Source organism: Scophthalmus maximus, chromosome 1, assembly GCF_022379125.1.
Source record: "Scophthalmus maximus strain ysfricsl-2021 chromosome 1, ASM2237912v1, whole genome shotgun sequence".
In the NCBI taxonomy this organism is placed as follows: domain Eukaryota; kingdom Metazoa; phylum Chordata; class Actinopteri; order Pleuronectiformes; family Scophthalmidae; genus Scophthalmus; species Scophthalmus maximus.
In genome coordinates this window covers 7,380,496-7,402,461 of record NC_061515.1, presented here as the reverse complement: position 1 = coordinate 7,402,461, position 21,966 = coordinate 7,380,496, and the positions used below count along the sequence as shown (strand labels likewise).

At 45.2% G+C, this 21,966-nt stretch overlaps 1 protein-coding gene across 1 annotated transcript; it reads left to right on the top strand.

Moving 5' to 3' along the window:
* The first annotated feature begins 3,642 nt into the window (after nt 1-3,642).
* On the top strand, nt 3,643-8,573 carry irx1a (iroquois homeobox 1a). The gene is made up of 4 exons (XM_035633221.2): nt 3,643-4,304; nt 5,847-6,966; nt 7,332-7,407; nt 8,443-8,573. The coding sequence occupies exons 1-4, from the start codon at nt 4,062-4,064 to the stop codon at nt 8,516-8,518; spliced, it is 1,515 nt and encodes a 504-aa protein (XP_035489114.2). The 5' UTR covers nt 3,643-4,061; the 3' UTR covers nt 8,519-8,573.
* Nucleotides 8,574-21,966: the final 13,393 nt, after the last annotated feature.

Below are 21,966 nucleotides of genomic sequence, written 5' to 3'. Positions count from 1 at the left end.
TCTGTGTTGGCTCATAGGTCTGAGAGGGGCCGGGAACAGGCAGGTATAGATTTTATTAAACTGAATTAGGCTCAAGTAACAGCACGACATTACCGCCACCCCTGACAAGCGTATGAGTTTAAAAAGTATAAACAACATGAACATGTTTCTGAAACTTACTTTTGGGGCTGAATTTTTAACCAGAAAATATATATTTGGGGGAAAAATAATATGATGATATACCATAAAAGAGGACATTATTGTTTATTTACAAGCATGTTTTGTATATAGTTTTGAGACCTTAGCAAAATGGTGTTAAACCTACTGACCTATTTTATGTCTACAGAGTATTATTTTTCTATAGCACATAATACCAAAACTGTGTGTGTGCGTGTGTGTGTGTGTGTGTTTGAATAAAATCTGCAGTTGAAATATGATCAGTTTTATCTAAACTTTGGACACTGCCTGAGGTTTTTATCCTCCAACAGAGTAACTGAATGTCTGTTCTTCTCAGTGATATTACAGAGACAGAAAGAGATCCTCCTTCCATCTGTTTAGATTTAGTAGGTGTACGTTGAGGTGGATACAGTCAAGCCAATGTAATACATCAGTAACATCTAAACAATATTAACACATGGGAATTATTAAAAGGCACTTCTATAAATAAATAAAATAAAAAGGTAAAGATGACATGGTGACAGGATTTTCTTTTTTTAAATGTGGCTGTTAAATAAAAGAACGTATATCTGGGTGACTTATTATAATAGAACAGCTTATGAAGAGGCTCCTGTAGATTTACATGATAAAAAAACATCTGATAAAGGAAGCCCGAGTACTTTCGTTCTTTTTTTTTCTTCTTTTTTTCTGCTTACATGAGAAAGTATTTAAAAAATCCTGAAGTTGTGACGAGTGAATAATTGCGCGTGTTGCACGTGCGTGTGCGCTCGCGCGTGTGCGTAAGCGAGCGTGCGCGTCACGGGACGGGTACAGATGTCGAAAGCGCCAAAACAGTTTCGAGGCAAACCATTGGATGTGGACACGTCGTGGACGAGTTAAAAAGAAGAAGAAGAAGAAGAAAAGCTGGAGGGACGGAGAGGATCCGGAACTAAGTTTACCACGCTCTCTCTGTCTCTCTCCCTCCCTCCCTCCCTTTCTCTCTCTCTCTCTCTCTCTCTCCCTTTCCCCTTCTCTCTCTCTCTCTCTCTCTCTCTCCCTCCCTCCCTCCCTCCCTCCCTCCCTCCCTCTCTCTCTCTCTCTCTCTCTCTCTCTCTCTCTCTCTCTCTCTCTCTCTCTCTCTCTCTCTCTCTCTCTCTCTCTCTCTCTCTCTCTCTCTCTCTCTCTCTCTCTCTCTCTCTCTCTCTCTCTCTCTCTCTCTCTCTCTCTCTCTCCCTTTCCCCTTCTCTCTCTCTCTCTCTCTCTCTCTCTCTCCCTTTCCCCTTCTCTCTCTCTCTCTCTCTCTCTCTCTCTCTCCCTTTCCCCTTCTCTCTCTCTCTCTCTCTCTCTCTCTCTCTCTCTCCGGGTGGAAGCTGAGAGCTTGTGGTGGTAATGAGAGTTTAACAAGACCCAATAAATCAGTTAACGGTTAATGGTTTATTGCCCTCGACACTTGTCGTTGTTTACTCGGAGTCAACTTGTTCTTCAGAAAACAAAGAAAATATGATTTTCTCGGGGGGGGATTACAATTAAAAATAAGTTACCCCAACTGTAATATCTATAAAATCATGGTAATAATCATGATGACGACAATATCAATAACATTAATAATACAAATACTATTACAAATATTGTTAATAATTCTTAAATGTAATACATTGCTTTCATTTTGAAATTGGTCACCTAATCCAAGCCTGTGTTTCTTTCATTTCTATTGAGATATATTGTCAGTGTCCTCCATCCACCCACCACAGCCATCACACGTCCCCCCCCCCCCCTTGCACACATCTCCACCGGGTTATCACGATTGCCATTCCTCCCCTCCTTTCTGATGTGTTACCCAGATTACCATCAGTGCCCCTCAGATATTTTTTTTCTAACAGATCCTCGGCGCTCGGCAATATCCACTCGCAGCCATCTGGTGCAGATCAGAATCTACTGACTTCTTGGGCTCCAGTCGTTAAAGGCATTAAATCTAGATCCACAGAATGACGCCCCCCACTCCACACTCCACCCCATAGCCGCAACATTGACTCGATATAAGAATGCAATCAAATGAAAATAGAAATGTTAAAACCTCCTCTCCTCCGCCTCCAGTGAGCCACGCGGCTGCCTGGTCCGAGGTGGACGGAGAGTGACGGAACGGACCAGCTTCTTCTTCTGAGCTGGTGTTTTCAGAAGGGACGACCGAACGCTTGAGACTTCTTTTTTTCTTTTTTCAAATACAAAGTCTCTACTTCATAAGTTAAACGAAAGAAGAAATAAAATTAAACGTAAAACAACAATTGTCTGTGTCTTTTATGAAAGCACAATTTCCCAGTTTCAGTTTCAGGTTTCTGAACTAAATAATGAATATGAATTTCTCTAACTTTTTTTTATTTTTACTTTTACTATTTTTTATTAAGGTAATGCGGTGAAAGAGCTACCACGTCATTTGCTTTAAGTTTGTATTATTAAAAATGCAGATGGATAATACACTGTGTGGCGCGTTCAGGGACCCGGTCGGTGTGTGAGTTGTCTCTGGCTTTTTTTGTTCCCCCTCCTTCCCTTTCACTCTATAAACAAGAAGACGTGAAGTGGCTGTGCTGTTGCAAGGGACAACAACAATCTGGTTAAAATTCCACACCTCACACACACACACACACACACACACACAACACACACACAACACACACACACATACGCAGAGTGCGCGTGCAGATGGAGGAAAGAGGGTGACAAAAAAAAGAGAGCACTTGGCTGATAAAACCTTAATGAAGAAATCAAAGGGAAGCAAAACAGAAGTCAATAAAAACCTACATAATTAATAAAAGATGTGCAAACATTCGCGTGTAGCTCATCTCGACTGTTTTGCCTTTTGGAAGAGACGCGTCGCGAACTTAAATCTTACAGCCCTGAAACGTGAAATTTGTTTGACAAAAAAAATATATTTTTGTAATTTTATTAAGACATTTATTTTAGAACAAATCGTCCAGATAAACTGGCTCGCAATAACATGTTGCTTTAGCAAACAAATGAAAGGGCACGTAAGTTTTGAAGACATTACACGAGGAAGGGTGCAAAAAGAATTAGTCCAAACTTGGAGAAAGAGACTTTTGGAGCAAATTAGTCTCTACGAATTAAATAAACGCACCATCAGCCTTTTTGGTCCCAAATACTAATTCCTCTGCGGTTAGCCACCCCCCCCCACCACCACCAACTTTAATTAGCCTATAATTTAAATCTGCTCAAAGTAAGTTCCTTCTTCTGACGGGTTTACTTCCCCCTGTGTCGGACAGCTGTAAAATCGTGTCGACAGGTTGTCATACAACAATCAAAGCCTTCGGTGAATGGACTCTAATGCCTGAACATTTAACATACAATAAGTCCAAACACGGAGAGGGAGAGAGCGAGGGAGGAGAGGGAGGGAGGGAGGGAGAGAGGGAGAGAGAGAGAGAGAGAGAGAGAGAGAGAGAGAGAAAGACCCCAGCCAATGTGCTCACTCTATATTCACATTATCCACATTGCTCCCAACGAGGAGGAGCTTGCAGGCTCAAGTAGGGGATGCCAATCAAAGCATCAACTTCAAATTGTATCTGAGAGATCAGCCCGGAGACCTCGGGGCCAGGCGCGTCAGTCGGAGCGCAATTGTTGATCAGATCACATCCAGCGGACTTTGCGCGTAAAGAGAGAGAGAGAGAGAGAGAGGAAGCCCAGATTTAAGAGCGGGTTGTTTTTTGACTGCATCCACCGGCTGCATGTCTGTAGTAGCCGCGACTTCGGCTTGAACACTTTCCCTTTACTCCTCCGGGTTCCCTCTTTTTTCCTCCTTTTTTTCCTCTCCGCGCTTGTTTTTTTTTTTTTTTTTTTGCTGTTGTTGTTTGGTTTTTTTTTTACGCGCAGATTTGTCGGACGGTACTGGTGCGCGACAATTTGGGCGGAGGAAGAAGATGTCTTTCCCCCAGCTAGGCTACCCGCAGTACCTGAGTGCCTCCCAGGCGGTGTACGGGAGCGACAGACCGGGAGTGCTTACGCCCTCGTCCCGCGGAGGGAGCTCCGAGATGGCGGGGAGTCCTTCGGCCACCGCCGCGGCGGTGTCGTCCGTGTTGGGCATGTACGCCAACCCGTACGCGCACAACTACAGCGCTTTCTTGCCGTACACCAGCGCAGACCTGGCTCTGTTCTCACAAATGGTAAGGATTTCCTGTCATTTTGATCCGTGCTTTGTGTCCGAGCGCTGACGCGTCGCGCCGACTGACTTTGCGTTTGTGCTCCACTTTCCCATAATGCAAAGACGAGAACAGGCAGGCTGCACCCGCGGGCGAATTGTTTTTTTCCTCCCAAAAAATAATTTGGCGAATGCGTGGGAATGCACTTTTAACACGACAGATATATTTTTTTTATTTATGTACATAATTAAATTTCAGTTGATGCCTTTGCTCTTTTTCTGACAGTCCAGTGAGCAGTGTGTGAAAAGTTTAACCCGAGACGACAAACACAAACAGACAGAAAAGTAAGGCCTGGGGAGAAGAAAAGCAGCATATGTATATAACACACATGCAAGAAATTATAGTATCTCACAGTGTTTGAATGATCGACTGCAAAGTTGAAATTTATTTCCCGGAAGGACCAAAAGAAAAACCCCAACGTGCCATGGATCTGCGTTTTAGCTCGGCACCACGAGAAGAAATAAAGTTTCTACTCAGTCTGGTGTTGCGGCCGGATCATCAATATTATTTAATCGGACTATTAAACATAATAATAATATGCTATATTTAGGACAAATGCTCTGCTATGAATGTGCCATTAGTTTATAGGTTTTGTTTTTGTTTGTGCTAAAGTGTACGATTGCCTCACTGAATTACACGTGGCTTTAATTGTTTTTAGTTTTTCTTTGCCAGGTTAAGAATTGTCCGACTTTTACTGACATACAATTTACACTTGGTGATGAAAGATGAAGTCACGGTGTGTTAAATCAGCGCTAAATCTTCAAAACAAGAGCGAGGCCACGTTATCCAAAATCCAAGCATGTGCTATGCTGTGTGTGTGTGCGTGTGTTTGTGTCTCTGTGTGTTTGTGTGTCTGCGTGTGTGTCTGTGTGTGTGTGTGTGTGGTGCTGCAATGTCAAAAACAAGTGAAAACGACGGAGGGGTTTAATGAATGATGCGTGCTGACGGGAGGGGGGGGGGGGGGAACTTAACTTGGGCCTTCAAACTTTTTGACATAACTTGAGGAGAGTGGTGGGGAGTTTTGGCAGGTTTACGCACGAAGAGCAGGCGATTTGCATGCGACCTGCGTGTTCACAAGACTCGCAGGACTCGAAGCGGGGCCTTCCCTTGTCCCGTTCGCCGTTTGTTCCCTTATTGGACTGACACGTGTGAAAAATGTCTGCTAATAAAAGGTCCGCGCCTCTCAGCGAGCGGTTGTGCAGGGCCGCAGGTGTCGCGGGCCCACGAGCATGTGGTATACATGGTGCGAGTTGACAAGAGTATTTGTGGAAAGCTGCAGAGTCAGGTGCAACTGAAACTCTAGGATTTTTTTTTGTTTTTTGTCTCTTTCTTTTTTTAATAGCAGCCATGGCACTATAGTGTGGACTGCATATGTGCTGGTCAGAATGCATGAAGTTGCACGATTGGGGATACATAATTACGCCACCGTATTTTTTTGTAATGCAATGGATGTAATAGATGGTGGCACAATTGTAATAACACGTTGTCTCTGACATGTATTCTAAGGGGTCCCAGTATGAGCTGAAGGAGGGTCCTGGCGTCCACCCCGCCAGCTTCGCTGCCCACACCTCTCCGGCCTTCTATCCATACGGCCAGTTCCAGTACGGGGACCCGGCCAGGCCCAAGAACGCCACGCGGGAGAGCACCAGCACCCTGAAGGCCTGGCTCAACGAGCACAGGAAGAACCCGTACCCGACCAAGGGCGAGAAGATCATGCTGGCCATCATCACCAAGATGACGCTGACGCAGGTGTCCACGTGGTTCGCCAACGCCAGGCGGCGGCTCAAGAAGGAGAACAAGGTGACCTGGGGCAGCAGGAGCAAGGAGGACGAGGACGGCAACTTGTTCGGCAGCGGGGACGAGGCGGAGAAGAACGAAGACGAGGAGGAGATCGATCTGGAGAGCATCGACATCGACAAAATCGACGACAACGACGGGGATCAGAGCAACGAGGACGACGACGATAAGTCGACGGAGGGGAGCAGGGACCACAGGGGCGGCGTCGGTGCGGGCGGCGAGTTGGACAGCATGGAGAAGCGACGGGCCTTCGCCCTGCAGGCCCACGAGGCCTTTGAGAAATCTAAGAGCGCGATTTCAGTTCACCCAGGGAGTAAGGAGAACTCGGACGGCAACAACAACAACAACAACACGACGACGAGAGTTCTGTCTCCGGACAGATCCGGGAGCTTTCCTCTCCCGTCGAGCAATAAGCCTAAGATATGGTCTTTGGCGGAGACCGCCACGAGTCCCGACAGCTCGTCCCAGAAACCCACGTCCCCGTGTGGCCCGGCCGCCACCACGCACCCGTCGGGGCCCCAGCACCACCAGATCCAGACGCACCCGGCCTTCCTGCCCAGTCACGGACTGTACACCTGCCAGATTGGGAAGTTCCACAACTGGACGAACGGCGCTTTCCTGGGCCAGAACTCCCTGCTCAACGTGAGGTCGTTCCTGGGAGTAAACCAGCACCACCACCACCACCACCACAGCGGCCATCACTTGACGGCCCAGCAGCAGCAGCAGCAGCAGCAGCCGACGTCGGTGGTGGTGTCCCCGGCAGCGGCTGCAGCGGCGCTCAGCAATGACAGCAAGGCCCCGCCAGAGACCCACAGTCCCAAGCACATAGGTGAGATAGCAGTCTGAATATCACATGCCAACGATATGCATGTTGCTTTGAATGGATCAGTGTATTGTTATTTTGTTTATGCTCATGCCTGTTTCCTATTTACATAGCCTTACAATTATCACTGTGCACACGTGCGCGCTGAAACACACCGACGCACTTAACTCCACAATGTTCCTGATGTGTTCACACCACAACACGTGGTTCAGTTTCAATTAGACATACAGTTCATCTGTGCAAGATTTAAAATATATATTAATAACAATGATGCTAACAATAACACGGGCCTGTTTGATTGATCCAGAATGCCATGGTGCTCACAAGTGTGTGTGTGTGTGTGTGTGTGTGTTTGCTCATTTCCGGTTTAGACCATGAAAACGGTGTCAGGTCCGACTCGCCCCCGACACCGACCCTGAAGTCTTCCTTCCGACCCCTCCACGACAGGTGAGACGACGAGATCGTCGGAAACACGTCTCCATAAGAAAATGATCTATCGACCCACATTAGACGATTGAAATCAAATGCTATGACTACCGATTTGGACAGTAGTTGTTTATTTTGTCCGTCTTACCCAAAATACAAATTAAAAAGGAAGCATGATGATGGACAGAAGGGGAGGCCCAAAGAGCTTGATGAAATTATAATCCCGGTAATTATACGCAAAAAATAAATATTATCATGGGGATATGAAATAAAACAACCCTGAGTTACCGTTTCCCAGTCAATAAGTCTAAAGTTTATGTTTGCCTTTTTTTTTTTCTTCTTCTTCTTCCCTCTTGCTAACAGCTACAACAATAATAACACCTCGAGAAAATAAATGAAATAATAAACAAAGGCAAATACAACACAGTTTGCTTTACGGGGGTGACAGGGGTCTTGACTCCCATCCCACACCCCCTTTAATTCCTCTCCCTCTGGGGAGAGTGTGGCTACTTATCAAGTCACCGAGTAAAACGGGCTCTGTCTGGGCTGTGTGCTTTCCCTAAAGACCCAGGGGAGCCCCGGAGCCCAGGGGAGCGCTCTCACAGAGAAGGGGGAGAAAAAAAAAAAGAACGAACGAAACCAAAAAAAAAAAACTTTACCCCCTTTCTCAAGTAATACAAAATAAAATCTCTTCCAACGCAAACAAAACAGGCATTTTTTGGAGGTTTTGATATTGACTGTACGAAAAAATGATTTCTTTTCTTCGCAAATATTTTCGATAATATTTTATTTATCTGTAATACCGGTTTTTATTTTTTGTATTATAAGTATTATTATTATTATTATTATTATTATTCGTTGTTGTTATTAATAATAAAATACATGTGAGGAATTGGAAAGGGGGGGTGGGGCACTCTTTTTAAATCCAAACTGTTCAACCATTCAGCCAGACACTTGAGGTGCGTGTGCGCGCGCGTGTGTGTGTGTGTGTGTTTGTGTGTCCAGACGCGGAGCGCGGGGTATTTATCTACCTTTCTGTATTATTCTTCCATCCAGATCCTCTCTGCCTTCCAGCGCCAGGAGTCCACAAGACGCCACGCAGCGGGTCCTCACCGCTCTCTCCTCGGCTTGATCCCAAGACACATTTCTTTTTTTTTTCGTGCTTGAAAAAAAAAGAAGCAGGAGAAGAAAGAAATGGAAAAATAGAGAAGGAAATAATAATAATAAAAAAAAAAGACTTTACCCCCCGCCCCCGGAAAAAAGGACAATGAGAAATAATAATGCAGCGTAGCATTCAGTCGGTACAGAACAAATGGCGTAATTTGGTAATATCCTGTGGATGGATGGATTACTTCCTCTATTGTTGTGTAGCCTATAATCGCGCCTATAATGTTTCTATCTCTCTCGTTCTTTCTCTCTCTCTCTCACCACTTTGCCCAGGCAGGCTGGGACATTTTGGTAGGCTTTTTACTTTTATTATTATTATTATTATAATTATTATTATAATTATTATTATTATTATTTTGTGTCTCTACCTTGTGTTTTTTTTTGGTGTCCCTTTTCTTTAATGTAAATACCAAGTGATTTAAATTTGTAAATAGGAAGCGTTGAAGGAATTTGTCCAGATCGTATATTTTGCCTAATAAACTAAATGAAATTATAGAGAAAACAAAGAGTATCTTCAATCCATATTTTATGCCAACACGTATTATTATTGTAATATTTATTCATTTTGAATTATTATTATTATCATTATTATTATTATTTATGAAGAAAAACACAACGTCAGTTTTATTTCAGAGGGTGGTGGGAATGGGACAGCATCTATGTGTGTGTGTGTGTGTGTGTGTGTGTGTGTGTGTGTGTGTGTGTGTGTGTTGGCAGTCTGCAGCCAGCCCTTAATTTTATTCCGGTTCGGGGGGAAAGCGGCGTGGATGCATTGAGGTGCTAATAAGTGTCCAGATGGTTGCTGGTGACAGAAAATGGACAGGAGCAGCTGGGAAGGTCATTAAGTAATAATATGGGAACGCCCAGTCCAAACAAAATCAAATGGTTAAAATCTAATCTGTCAGGGAGAGAAGTCGATTCGAAGATAAATTATTAATATTTTCTTTTCTCTCTCTCTTTTTGTGTGTGTGTTTGTGTGTGTGTCGTTGTGTGTGTGTGTGTGTGTGTGAGGGGGAGGAGGACATTGTCGGCCCTGTGGAGCCTGTGGGGCAGTGTGTTTTTATTTGTGGGGGGGTGGGGGGGGGGGGTCCTGTCTGCTCCGAGGGTGATAGTGATCATTAGTCAACAAAAGCAGCTTCTTTGCTTCTCAATCGGGTGACCAAAACCCAAATATTGATTCACCACAACAGCCTAATGGGGTTTGAATAAAAGGAAAGTGCAATAATTAGCAAAATGTGGACATTTTATTTTTATTTTTTCTTTCTTTCTTTTTTTTCTTTCTAGTTTTGTTAAAAAAATTACAGGAGCCTGTAAATGCCAGGAACATTTATGGGGATTATTACAGTAAAATATATTTTTTTCCTCCTGTAAAATGTGGCTTTTATTTTATTGCCTTTAACCAGGGCTTTTACCATTTTGTCATGCTATTGTCCGGTTTAAGCGTTCGTCTTTTTTTTGGGGTATTGTTCTAAAAATAAGCCGAGTATAATCTGAGAAAATATTCAGTGTGAGTCAGGGGCAGCTTGGTTTTGAAATGGAACTGAGCTGCTTTAGTGAACTGTTCCGCAGGGGCGAATGATTTGAGTGGCCCGAACCTGTGGAGTGACTCCGGCGCGATTGTTTTGCAATATCACAGCGACCTCTATAGGCGAGCAGTATATCGCTTGAACCGGAATCCACTCTCACCATAAATCCCATGAACATGCTTGTGATCAAACTGTATCAACACACACACACACTCAATGCAGTATATACTTTATAGTTTGATTTAAAACACATTGCACTTAACTGTAAGAGGAATACAAATAGAAAAAAAAGTAGAAATCCATTTATTTATGGGAATATGCTAACAAGTTTATATAAAATATTATAAAACATGGTAATGTTGATTTTTATGGTACTTTTTTTGTTACGGGACAAAATAACTTTGATTTTGAAATAGAAATCTAAAATTGGTGATTGGAAATGAAAAGGAAAATTATATATTCAGTCCAAATTAAGACATAGAACAAATAACCACACAAGTCTAAAACGTCACAGCAACGTGCAAAATGGGCAAAGGTGGTTTGTTTTCTTTAGCCACACATTTTTTTTCAAACTTTTTTTTCAATGCTTGGTAAACGTTGACTAGATCATATGTGTATGTGTGTGTGTGTGTGTGTGTGTGTGTGTGTGTGTGTGTGTGTGGCAGAGGGGGGACGTCTAGGCGCATAAATCTGTGTCACTTAAATGGCCATTCGCTAAACAGTCACGCAGTGGAGGACTGGGTTGAAAAATTAACAAAGGTCACCGGCGGTTTTGTTCGACTGGAGCGGGGTCATTCCGCTTTTATAGTTACATTAACGCTTTACGCACAACATCAACAGTGCGTCACCCAGTCTGTGAGTTCAAACAGAACGAGGAGGGGGAGAGAGAAACAATCCGAATGATTCCACTGTAATAGTCCAAGAGGGACATTCAATGTGGCTGTATATTAACTCGACAGTCACATTTCTTTTGTTTTCTTTCCCTTTTTTTGTTTTTTGGATTCTGAATATTCTAGTGGTGTGGTGATAAAAACAGGTTCCAGCCCCAGTGGATCAAAATTAGAATAACACTCAACCAGCTGACTTTTGTCAATTTCACTTTTGAAACACGTGCTTTGGCAATAATGGTGATAACATTGCGGTGGTTAATAAAAAAAAAAAAGAAAAAAGAAAAGCAGGTGTGTAAATTTCATATTCCCCTCCCTCCCTCCCTCCCTCCCCACGCGCTCCATTTTGCACATGACATCCTCTCATGAGCTGGCTTTTGGGGCTAAAATTAAATAACCTCTCGGTGTCCCATTTATTTCCCTTTGTACTGGAACAGCGTGAGTTTTTTTTTTTCGCCCAAAAGGCGTTAGCTGCGGGCCATAATATTGTGTTTCCGTAATATATACAAAATTATTCATTTAGCGAGTGGATGTACAGTGGATTGTCTAATGGGTAATGAGCGGGAGTCGGAGCTGATAATTAGGCTGTCACTTGCAGCCATTCCCTTCCCCGCGTGCCCTGGGCCAACTGTGCAGGGGAGCAAAGGGAAATAAAGACCATGAAATTAGAAGGAAACAAGAATGAGACGCAGATAAATGAATTCAATGTAAATATAGAGCTAACTAATAATGCTCAATGGGATTACAGAGGTAAATGCATAATATCTGATTTTTTAAAACACTGCAGTCATTTTGAACAATGCCCCCGTCGTGGTAATTGCCCTGTTATTGTAACAGTGATAAGATAATTATAATTAAAATGAAACCAAGTAGTTTTACTTCATGCGAGAATAATATTCGATTGATTTTGCTGCTTAAATGTCATAAATAAATAAATAAAAAAATTTAATTAAAACCCTCCCTCCAAACTTTTTAAGGCTTCTTAACAGGCTCTGATGAGGTCCTGCTATTTTCATCCGGAGGACTGAGGGCTGAAAGCTACTCGGGGAGAGATGTAAATTGTGGCTCATGCAAAGACAATAAGTTGTTGACCCTAAAACAATTTAGCATTCTGTCACAGGCTGTGCCCACCCCCCCCCCCCCCCCACCCCATCCCATAATACCACAGTCCTTTGTTGGCGAGCAAGTTCCATCTCCCCCTGCAACTGAGACGTTGTCACACTGTGGCAATCCATTCCTTTTAGTGGTGCATTGTGACAGTTTGTGCAGTGTGTGTGTGTGTGTGTGTGTGTGTGTGTGAAGGGCAGCATGGGGGGGGGGGTGGGTGACTGCATGCGGAGGAAAGTTTATCACTGTCTTGTCTTTTTTGGCAGAAGCAGGCTATTCTTACAACAGGCCCGACCCCTTGTAGTTCAAAAGCACAAATGTCTTTGCCTCCCTCCTCTTCCAGCCCCACGCTTCCCCCTCCAACGTCTCCGTTGCCTTTTCTCAAAGATGCCCACCCATGTACGCACCCCCTCCAATCCATTTATCTGGTTTCAAGAGAGCAGCGTTGGTCGAACGCCGACACAAAAGCCCCCCGACCCTGGACCCCGCTGGTGGGGGGGGGGGACGCACAACAACAACAACAGCGAGCGAGTCACCGGAGCCCAGCAGCATCAGCCGCAGCAGGGCCACCATCAAACGCATGGCACAGTGTGTTTAGCCGACTAGTTTGCTCCTGCTCCTTGTCGCAGCAACACAATGGCGGCGAGAGGGACGGGGGCCTTCAGTCCCAGACTTTTTTCATGCCAGCAGCGAGAGGCTGCTGTAAGACACCATTTCTTGCCGCAGGACGGGGTCGGAGAATTCGGCTGGAAATGGGTGGCGGGGGGGGGGGGGCGGGGGGAACTCGGGGAGAGAGAGGCTCTCGGCACGGCTACACTCAAACACAAATAGCAACAAGGAGCGGGTACTCGCCGCCTGACTACCGGCTGGCTGACTCGCTGCCAGTTCAGCAGCAACTCTCGACAACCCATGCAAGACCCCTACTGACACACGGGGAAAAACCTGGCCGTGGCGCGCAGACACACTGGGAATAAACACGGTCCCTCGCTCATGTTTGCCTGGTTCTCTTTCATTTGGCCACTCAAAGCGACATTCTCCGCGTTTTGATCGGGCAAGAAAGGGAGGGAGCGATAACAAAGCGAGGCAGGGAGAGCGAGGCGGGCAAAGTTTTTTTTTCTCCCTTCCGTCTCAGTTGAACATTCTTTCTGACTTCTGAGTCGAGGAACACGGCGCAGCTCTGCCTCCCGCCCCTGCTCCGAGGACAATATGCTTATTTGGATGCGAGTCAAAGCAGCGAGCCAAATATTGGGGCACTAATTAGCTGGCCTAATCTAGAAATATTATCCTCAAATCTGATGTATCCCAGTTGAAATGGTCTATTTTGAGAGACCTCGGCTGAACATGGAGGTTCATTATTATCTTCTTGTTTGCTACATGTTTGTTGATCAAAAGTTATTTCCATGTGTCTGTTGTTGTTTAAAGGGCATTGACAGGGTCCAATATACACACATGCTCACACTCACACACACACACACACACACACACACACACACACACACACACACACACACACACACACACACACACACACACACACACACACACACACACACACACACACACACACACACACACACACACACACACACACACACTTGTACTCAAGTTATGCTTCTGTTCCTTTAATGATTTCACAAACCAATTAAAGCTGGTCTGTCTTGAGTTTTTCCTGAAGTATCCGTACATAGCAGCTCCATCAGAACAGAACTATATTTAGGGGAGAATGCCTTGTGACCCCCCCCCCCCATCCTCCTCATCTCTCTCTCTCTTTCTCCTACATACACACCCTCCCTCTCTCTCCCTCTAACACACACGCACGCACACACACACACACACACACACACACACACACACACACACGAGGACTACCATTCATGCGCCCCATTCCAGTCTGCTGGAGGATCAGAAATATTTTTGCCTTAATTATCCTGCAGTATGGATCATGTTCTTCAGGAGGGACTGGTAATGATGGGGGTATTTATAGTCACTCATTCTCTCCCCCCCTGTAATTATACACCCCTCAAAATTGGGGTTTTTACATTTGGCGTGTACTACGGAAAAAAAAAAAACGTAAATCAGACAGACGGCACATGGTGCCGGGATCCCTTTGAAGTGAATCCCCTCCCTAAACACAATTTGACGGAAAGTTTCATCCTCGGCGATTGTGCTCCTCTTCGTTAGCAGGGAGCTGGTTGGAAACCCGTGCTGGTTGAACAACGTTTCCTCAGTGTGGGTTCGGTTTGACATTATAGCGCTGCACTAATTTCTAAAAAAGAACCGTACCGTTCTAGCATGCCATACCTTAGTGACTGAAAGAAAATGGAAGGCAAATGATAAGTGTTGCATTGTTTACATGTCAGTGCTCTGCCAAGCCATCCCCAAAGCACAGGTACCTTAACAGCGGGTGAGCTGACACTTACTCAAAGACAGTCGTGTGTGTGTGTGTGTGTGTGTATGTTTTCAGTAATAAAATGCAGGTTGACATGTTGGAGAAGCCAAGGGCCTCGTGCCCCCTTTTCCTCCCCTGCACAAATATTTCCACAGCGAGAGATAATAAAGTCAGATTTTTTTCCTGTCTGCTTTTCTGATGTGATGCCATTGTGGCTTGGGCTAATTCCAGGGGGCTGTACAAAGGGAAGCGCGGCCATCTGAAGTGTCACACTGCAGCTGTGGCTGGAGCGCTGGAATTTCCATTTAGTAGAGAGGATGCTGCTCTCGCTCGCTCGCTCGCTCGCTCTGAACTCTCGCAGCACATGTGCAGCGCAGAAGGTGATATCAAATGCAACTCGCCATCTTCGGCCGTGCTAATGTGAAATCTCTTCTTCCCTCTCTGTCCAACTCTCTCTCGACCCCACTCTCCCCTTACTTTCTGTCTGTTCACAGTGGCTGAAGCTGTCTGCTCTCTCACACACACACACACACACACACACACACACACACACACACACACACACACACACACACACACACACACACACACACACACACACACACACACACACACACACACACACACACACACACACACACACACACACACACACACACACAGTTACGATTATTATAATACAGGATTTAATTAAAAGGTAACTCAAAAATACTAAAATTAGCAAACAATTATTGCGTTTTACATTTAAAGAAGTGACATTTGTGGCACTTTGAAGATAATGGTATATCTGTTGAATGAGTATATGCACTACACTGTAAAACGGGACATGTCTTCCACATACTGTGTTTTCTTTTTTTTAGTTTGTGTAGTCAGAACGCACAAACCAAAAAAAACAACATCTGAATACGTTTGGACTTTCGACGACATATGTTCACTATGAAGGTTCATAACGATGAGCCAGTCTCTCAATGTGTATCGCAGATGTTTGACAATTAGTCAACCCAAATAATTTTGACCGTGGATCCAGACTTTAACGAAAAACCCAAATTGCTGTCATCAATCAAGACCTGCTCAAACCAGGTTAGTGACACCAACACCACCCTTCACAGCCAGTTATCAATAATTTCTACTGAAAGGAAACATAAGATGTATTGCACCCCCCCCCCCCCCCCCCCCCCCCCCCCCCCCCCCACCCCCCACCCCCTCGCCCCAAAGCAAACAATTACAATGTCAAAAAGCTGTCACCTAAAGTACAGCAGCCAGTAGATCCAACGCTGGGTCAGGTGCCAAAGCTGAAACAGAAGAAGAGCAGGACAAGAACACAATGTGTTGGAACTATCACTTCACGCAAACCTGAACTCGGCAGAGCGGGCCAGTCGACAGCCAGAGTGGCTCGCAGTGATACCTCTCCCCTCTGCCTGAACCTGGAGGGTCTTTCTTCACGCCTGCCATTCCCCTTGTACAGTATATACCCATGTAATGTTAGCCAGGACAGGCACTACATGTTGGGAGTTTCAACAGAAGCAGGCAATGTCAAACATTAACTGCAGAGCCATCCACCGCAACGGTCGCTGGGGCGCTTTCGATGCACGTCATGCACATTATCCAGGAAAGGATGAGCTTTTGTTCAAGCGATTATTTTTTTTGTGTGTGTGTGTGTGTGTGTGTGTGTGTGTGTGTATCTTTAGTTAATCATTTGAAACGAAGTCTGCATGGAAAACATTGAAGGAGCAGAAGAAAGAAACATCCCAGTATGGCTCAAAGTTGTGCACGCGTTTAAAAGTAATGCCAGTCAGTCGAGACATTAAAACAAAATCAACACCTAATGTATGACGCACAAATTTAAATTATGCTCCCCAAAAGGGTTTTATGATTTTCGACTAATCGTTTAAAAAAATCGGAAATAGATAAAAAAAAAATATATTAGAAAGGCAAATTCATGAAGAAAAAAATGTTCAGTATGTCCGCAAGAGAAGCAGCGCCGGTTAAGATAAGGTAGCATGATAACAAAATTTGGCTTTGATGGAGAAGAACACTCCATCACTCCATCAAGATAGAACGGAACTATTGGTTGGCTGCCAACAAAAATATCCATGTACACAGTCTTAAGATGTTGCATGTGTACGACAGACTTCAGATGTTAACGTTTGTTTGATCGCATTTTATTGAATCACATAATGTCTTTTAACTGCTTGGCTAATGTATTCAAAGGGGAGCCTGCGCAAAGGATCTGACCTCAAAATGAAGTGTATCTCGCTGTGTTGTCGTAGCCGCGATGCCAAGCGGCCTCAGCCACTGACGAGCCTGCGCGTTGTCCCCATCGTCAAAAGTAATGCCCAGCCATTTTTTTTTCCCGTACCAGGAAGCCCATTCTGAAGCCCAGTAAATGTCCTGAGATAAACGTACGCTATTACCGAGTTCGGGGGAAAAAAGAAACGGGGAAAAGAAAGAGTTCTGGATGGGCATACAATATGTATGAGCTCTGTTATTGAGACCATGTGAATCACATGAACAAAGCATTTTTTCATGGCAAATCATGTTCACATCAAAGTTTAAAAATACACATCCACATCTTGAGGAAATGCCATCACGTTTTTCCTTGTGATCTGTGTGGGCACATCTGTGGCCAATACCGTCGAGCATGTGGTCAGCTCAGTTTCTCCACCGCTTTATCTCCGCTTCAGTCCGCAGGAACAATAGCCGTGGACCCTGGGCTGCCACGGCACAAAATGCACTTTGGTGTACAAACACACACACACACACACACACACACACACACACACTGTATTTGCTCACGGATATGTCTGGACATCCATGCACGGATGCATATGCAAGTGTGCCTGTACACTACCCACACAAACGCGCACGGCTTGGTCAAACAAACACCTAGCGTGACATCCAGGTAGCACGCGGCGCACATCCCTCCAGTGAACACTAGGGCTCTGTCATGACTCACAAAATCAAGGCTTTGGCTCATTGACTCGCACCAAAATCCGTAGCAAATATGTTTGAATACCAGTGAATAAACTCGTTGTCTTTTAGCCCATTGCTTGCACCTTTAGATGTAAATACTTCTTCAAAACAACGGAAATGAGCGTTTCTTAGAAAAAAGTGGTTTCACTGAAAAGCTAGGACTGCCACATTGGCATTATCCGTATACGTCGGCCGATGAGTGTATATTTGCGCATTCGTTAAAATTTCACGAGCCCGCCGATCGGAGCACAGCTTGTGTGTCCTTCCGTCCCAGCAGTTCGCAGCGCGAGCCGCTGGGCGTCTGTGCAGGAGTGAAAAAAGAAAAGGAGAAGAAAAAAAAAAAAAAACTGTTTTCGGCGCCTTCGCCTTTTAACTAAGATTAGTACAGTTCTGATGCACTGCAGCCTTTAAAATATGTATCAAAGCCGTTCAAATGCCAGCAGTTGGTGTGTGGCAGGCAGGAGTGGCAGTGGCTTGGATGATTGGAGTTATCCCAACTTCCAAGTCCTCAGCAGGCCACCCCCTGCCTGTCGTTGGCCAGCTCGCCATCGCAATCACTGCTTCTTCACATGGAGAGAGGTGAAAAAAAAATAAAAAATAAATAAATAAATAAAAGAGGGGGAAGAGTGCAGTCAAGAACGGAAGGAGAGATGGATAGATACGGGGGGACAGAGAGAGGAGGATGAAGGCAGGAAGCGTGGTAGCGCTATCTTGTCTCTGAGCAAGGTCTGCTCCTCGATCGCCCGGCCCCACTCGCTCACCCTCCCCACGCTCTCCCTTCTCCGTCTCCCTCCTCTCATCTCTCTCGCTCTCCCTTTTTTTTCCCTGGGAAAAAAGCACTCGCTGAGAAAATCTTTATGAACTCCCGGGCCCTTTCGGCGATGCTGGGGCTTGCTTAAGAACCTGCCAGTTCAACAGCTGGGTGTACGGGCCCGGCCTCGGATGAAGCGCTTGGAAGTGGCAGGGCTTACACCATAGGGTGAGTCTTTATGGGGGGGGGGGGGGGGGGGGGCCTCCTGTGTGGCGGCCGCTGCTGTGGCTGTTAATTGGCGCACTCTGAAGAGCTGTATATCTGCCCTTCATAATCCAGACACAGGCGGAGGCGGCGGGGAAAACCAAACGTTTACCCGACACTCAGGCCGAAAGTTCAGCCTCCGCTCCCTTTACGTTAATGTAGCCACACGCTACAGGCTCGACCAACATGCAAACTTTTACTTAAAAACAACAGAAGGACATGCTTTTTTATCGCCGACCTTCAGGCGTTGACAACTTCAAAATCACTCAGGGCCTTTGACTAACTGTAAACATGCATTACAGTAATGATAATGCTCCCAACCACACACACACACACACACACACACACACACACACACACACACACACACACACACACACACACACACACACACACACACACACACACACACACACACACACACACACACACACACACACACACACAGCATTATACCGCGCCCCACAGGAACCCCGGCCTTCTGTTAAGCAGCTTCACCCTGGTGCACCATGGGAGGAAAATAAACACGCTGGTCCAGCTAAAACACACCAGGATACCATTTCCTCCTCAGCTGTGTTTTCTCTTGTGTGTGTGTGTGTGTGTCAGTCACTCACTCAGTGTGTCTTACCTGGTGCTGGTATTAGCAGTGTTTACTAAGTCTTGCATCAAACAGTGCTTATGTTATGTCACAATTATTTTTTTTTTCTCTCTCTCTCTTCAGTACGTGAGCCAAACTCTATCAAAAGGGCATTTCTGGCATGGAACCTGGATTTCTGGACAGCTTTAAGAACAACTGGAACAATATATGTGTGATTTAATTGTGAATCAGTTTCCCTTGAGGAGCCTTCACCTATCACTATTCAACCATGTGGGTTTTAGATTGCTGCGTCAACTCTTCCTACCTACTGAAAAGCACCCGGACACGACAGAAGGAGACTGAAGACCACAAACTGTAATCTGTGACCAGCGGCCAAATGTGTTGCTTGTTTGTTCGTTGCAACATTTAACGATTGGTTAATAAGCATACAAGCAACGATTTATTGTGGATTTTTCAGCGAGCAGGTTGCAACACAGTTAGAAGTTAAGCTCACTGGGGCATTAAGAGTTCAGTTCGGGGTTAGATTTAAGCGACAGAAATAATTTTGGTTAACTCTAACCCAAAGTTTTTGTTATGGTTGAATAAATAAAAAAAGACTTTTGCTAAAAAATGATAACTTACCGTAAAAAGAAAAAAAACAACCCACAGCTTTGCATGATCTGAGACCAAAACCCAGTTCTGTGAAGTTGAAAACAGATGCAGATGCCTGCCCACTACCCAAACCACAGCACCCTCACTTTCCAATGTGTTCTTTCATTGTCAGAGTGCTCCAACGTCTCCGTCCTTCACCCACTTACACTGCTGGTGCTGTTTCCCTGCATTCACGTGTATGAAGCACATCAGTTTCACAAATTTCTAGGGACTAGGCATGTGTTCATTTTATATATATATATTTCCAGGAAGCCCGGCTCTCTGTAAGAATCATTTCAGATTACCATCTGCACAGCAGGCTCTTCTTGTTGCGTACGGTGCAGCGGTACGAGCAGTTACTCGGCACGAGTTGAAACGCAACAATTTAGAAGTAAAGACTTAATATCATTTGACTCGTTTCTTCTGGAAGGGGGACGTCAGTGCCGAGTCGCACCATCATGTCTGTCTGTCATCAAACGAGGGGCTCAGGTAATGAGCTGGCCTCGGATAACAGCACAACAGGGCCGGTTCAAAAGAAAGATTATTTAGCGATGTTCGTACTCTTCCCCTCTCTGAATACATCACAGCGGTGGATCTCTGGGGCCAGTTGGCACGGAGTAATGCCGTGATGTGAGAGAAGACAGAAGATGAGCCACAAAACCTGCCCGTGAACCCATGCACTCAGCAGATTTGACTCATATGACAAATTGATTTACTCCAGCTACATCCTATTCCAGCCATTGCTGCACATGATGCACACATGAAAGCCCGACAGCAACTCAGCCGTCAGCACATACCAGCGGATGACATGTACGGCTGGAGACAACCGGTTCGATGAGTGGCTTCATAAAAAAACGGAGGGGACGCGATGAGAGCACGGGACGAGGGGGAGAAAGCCGGACAAAGGAACAAAAAGCAACGTTGGAATATACGAGAGAAAGAGAGAGGGGGAAAAAAAAGATTAAATAATCAGAGGATAATAAAGAGGGGGGGGGGGCTAAAGAAGAAGTGTGATGGTGGGAGAGGAGAGGAGAGGAAGAAGAGAGGACGAGCAGCCCCATAAGGCTGCCAGATGAGCCTCAGCTTAACCGCAATCCTCAAAACGGAGACAAACATACGACCGGTGTCTCCTGTATGCTCTCCGCGGACGCCCCTAAACGATTGTAAACATTGGTCCTCGCGTAAAAAAGGGAGGGTTCCCCCTGGGCCACTTCTGTGCACCGGATTGCACCACCTCAGCAGTGGTGCGAGATAATCACCAACAGATAATATTTGGTTAGCCCAGACATTGCCGAGGACCAGCCTCGGCAAACTGGTATGAATCGCCGCCGTCGCGCGGCACACGTGCTATTGTTTTATTTCACTGTTATGCTTTTGTCTTTGCGAGAGCCTGAGTCCAGGTATTCCACAGTTATTGTGAATAAAGGATGAAAGTGACAGCGACAAAAATTGAACGGCTCAACAAGGGGCCATGAAAATCATATTTTGAAAACACATTTGCAGAACAATACGAAGCCCAACTTGAGGTTTTTTTTGTCTTCAAGTTGTTCTACACGTCATGAATGAAAAACCAAAAAAAAATTGTTGTTGTGTTTTTGTCAAACAAGAGAGTTACACAAAGGACATAAACCCATTTGAGGGGACCTGACAAACGAGTCCCTTATCAACATATTTTCTCAAAATGTTAAAATTGGAGTTCATAAAAAAAAGAAGACGGATGAAACACATCAGCAGAAAACATAATTGACTCGCGTGAAATGAAGTGGGAATGGACTACGAAAGGTAATTTGAAAAGAAATAGAAAAACATTTGGGAAACCTGTCCACATCTTCCATTTCCCCCCGCACATTCTTCACTGCCATCCATTGCCATAGGTGTTTATATCCTTTATGTTATGGTGGCTTTGAGGTGAGGCTTTCTGAGCAACCCCACATTGCTCCGAATCAGCTAATTATTTACTCGATTTGACACCAAGCAAATCCAACCCCTCTTGAGTTTACGTTACACAGGCCGCGGCTCTCTGGCGTTCCTCGCAGATGAAACATTGCGCGTGTCACACAGAGTGCGTCTCCTTTGGTGCCTTGTTCTCATCCCTCGAGGACTACTTCACTTTGTTTGAAGTCTCATTTATTTCACCTACGTATCAGCCTCAGAACTGATTAGGGCTTTTCGTGCACACACCCCCGCCGGCACAAGCGTTGGTTTTACATGGACATTTGGAGGAAAGCTCCTCCTCGCCTGAGTCATTAAAGACATAGCACTCCTTGACATTATTACCATTTCCAAGC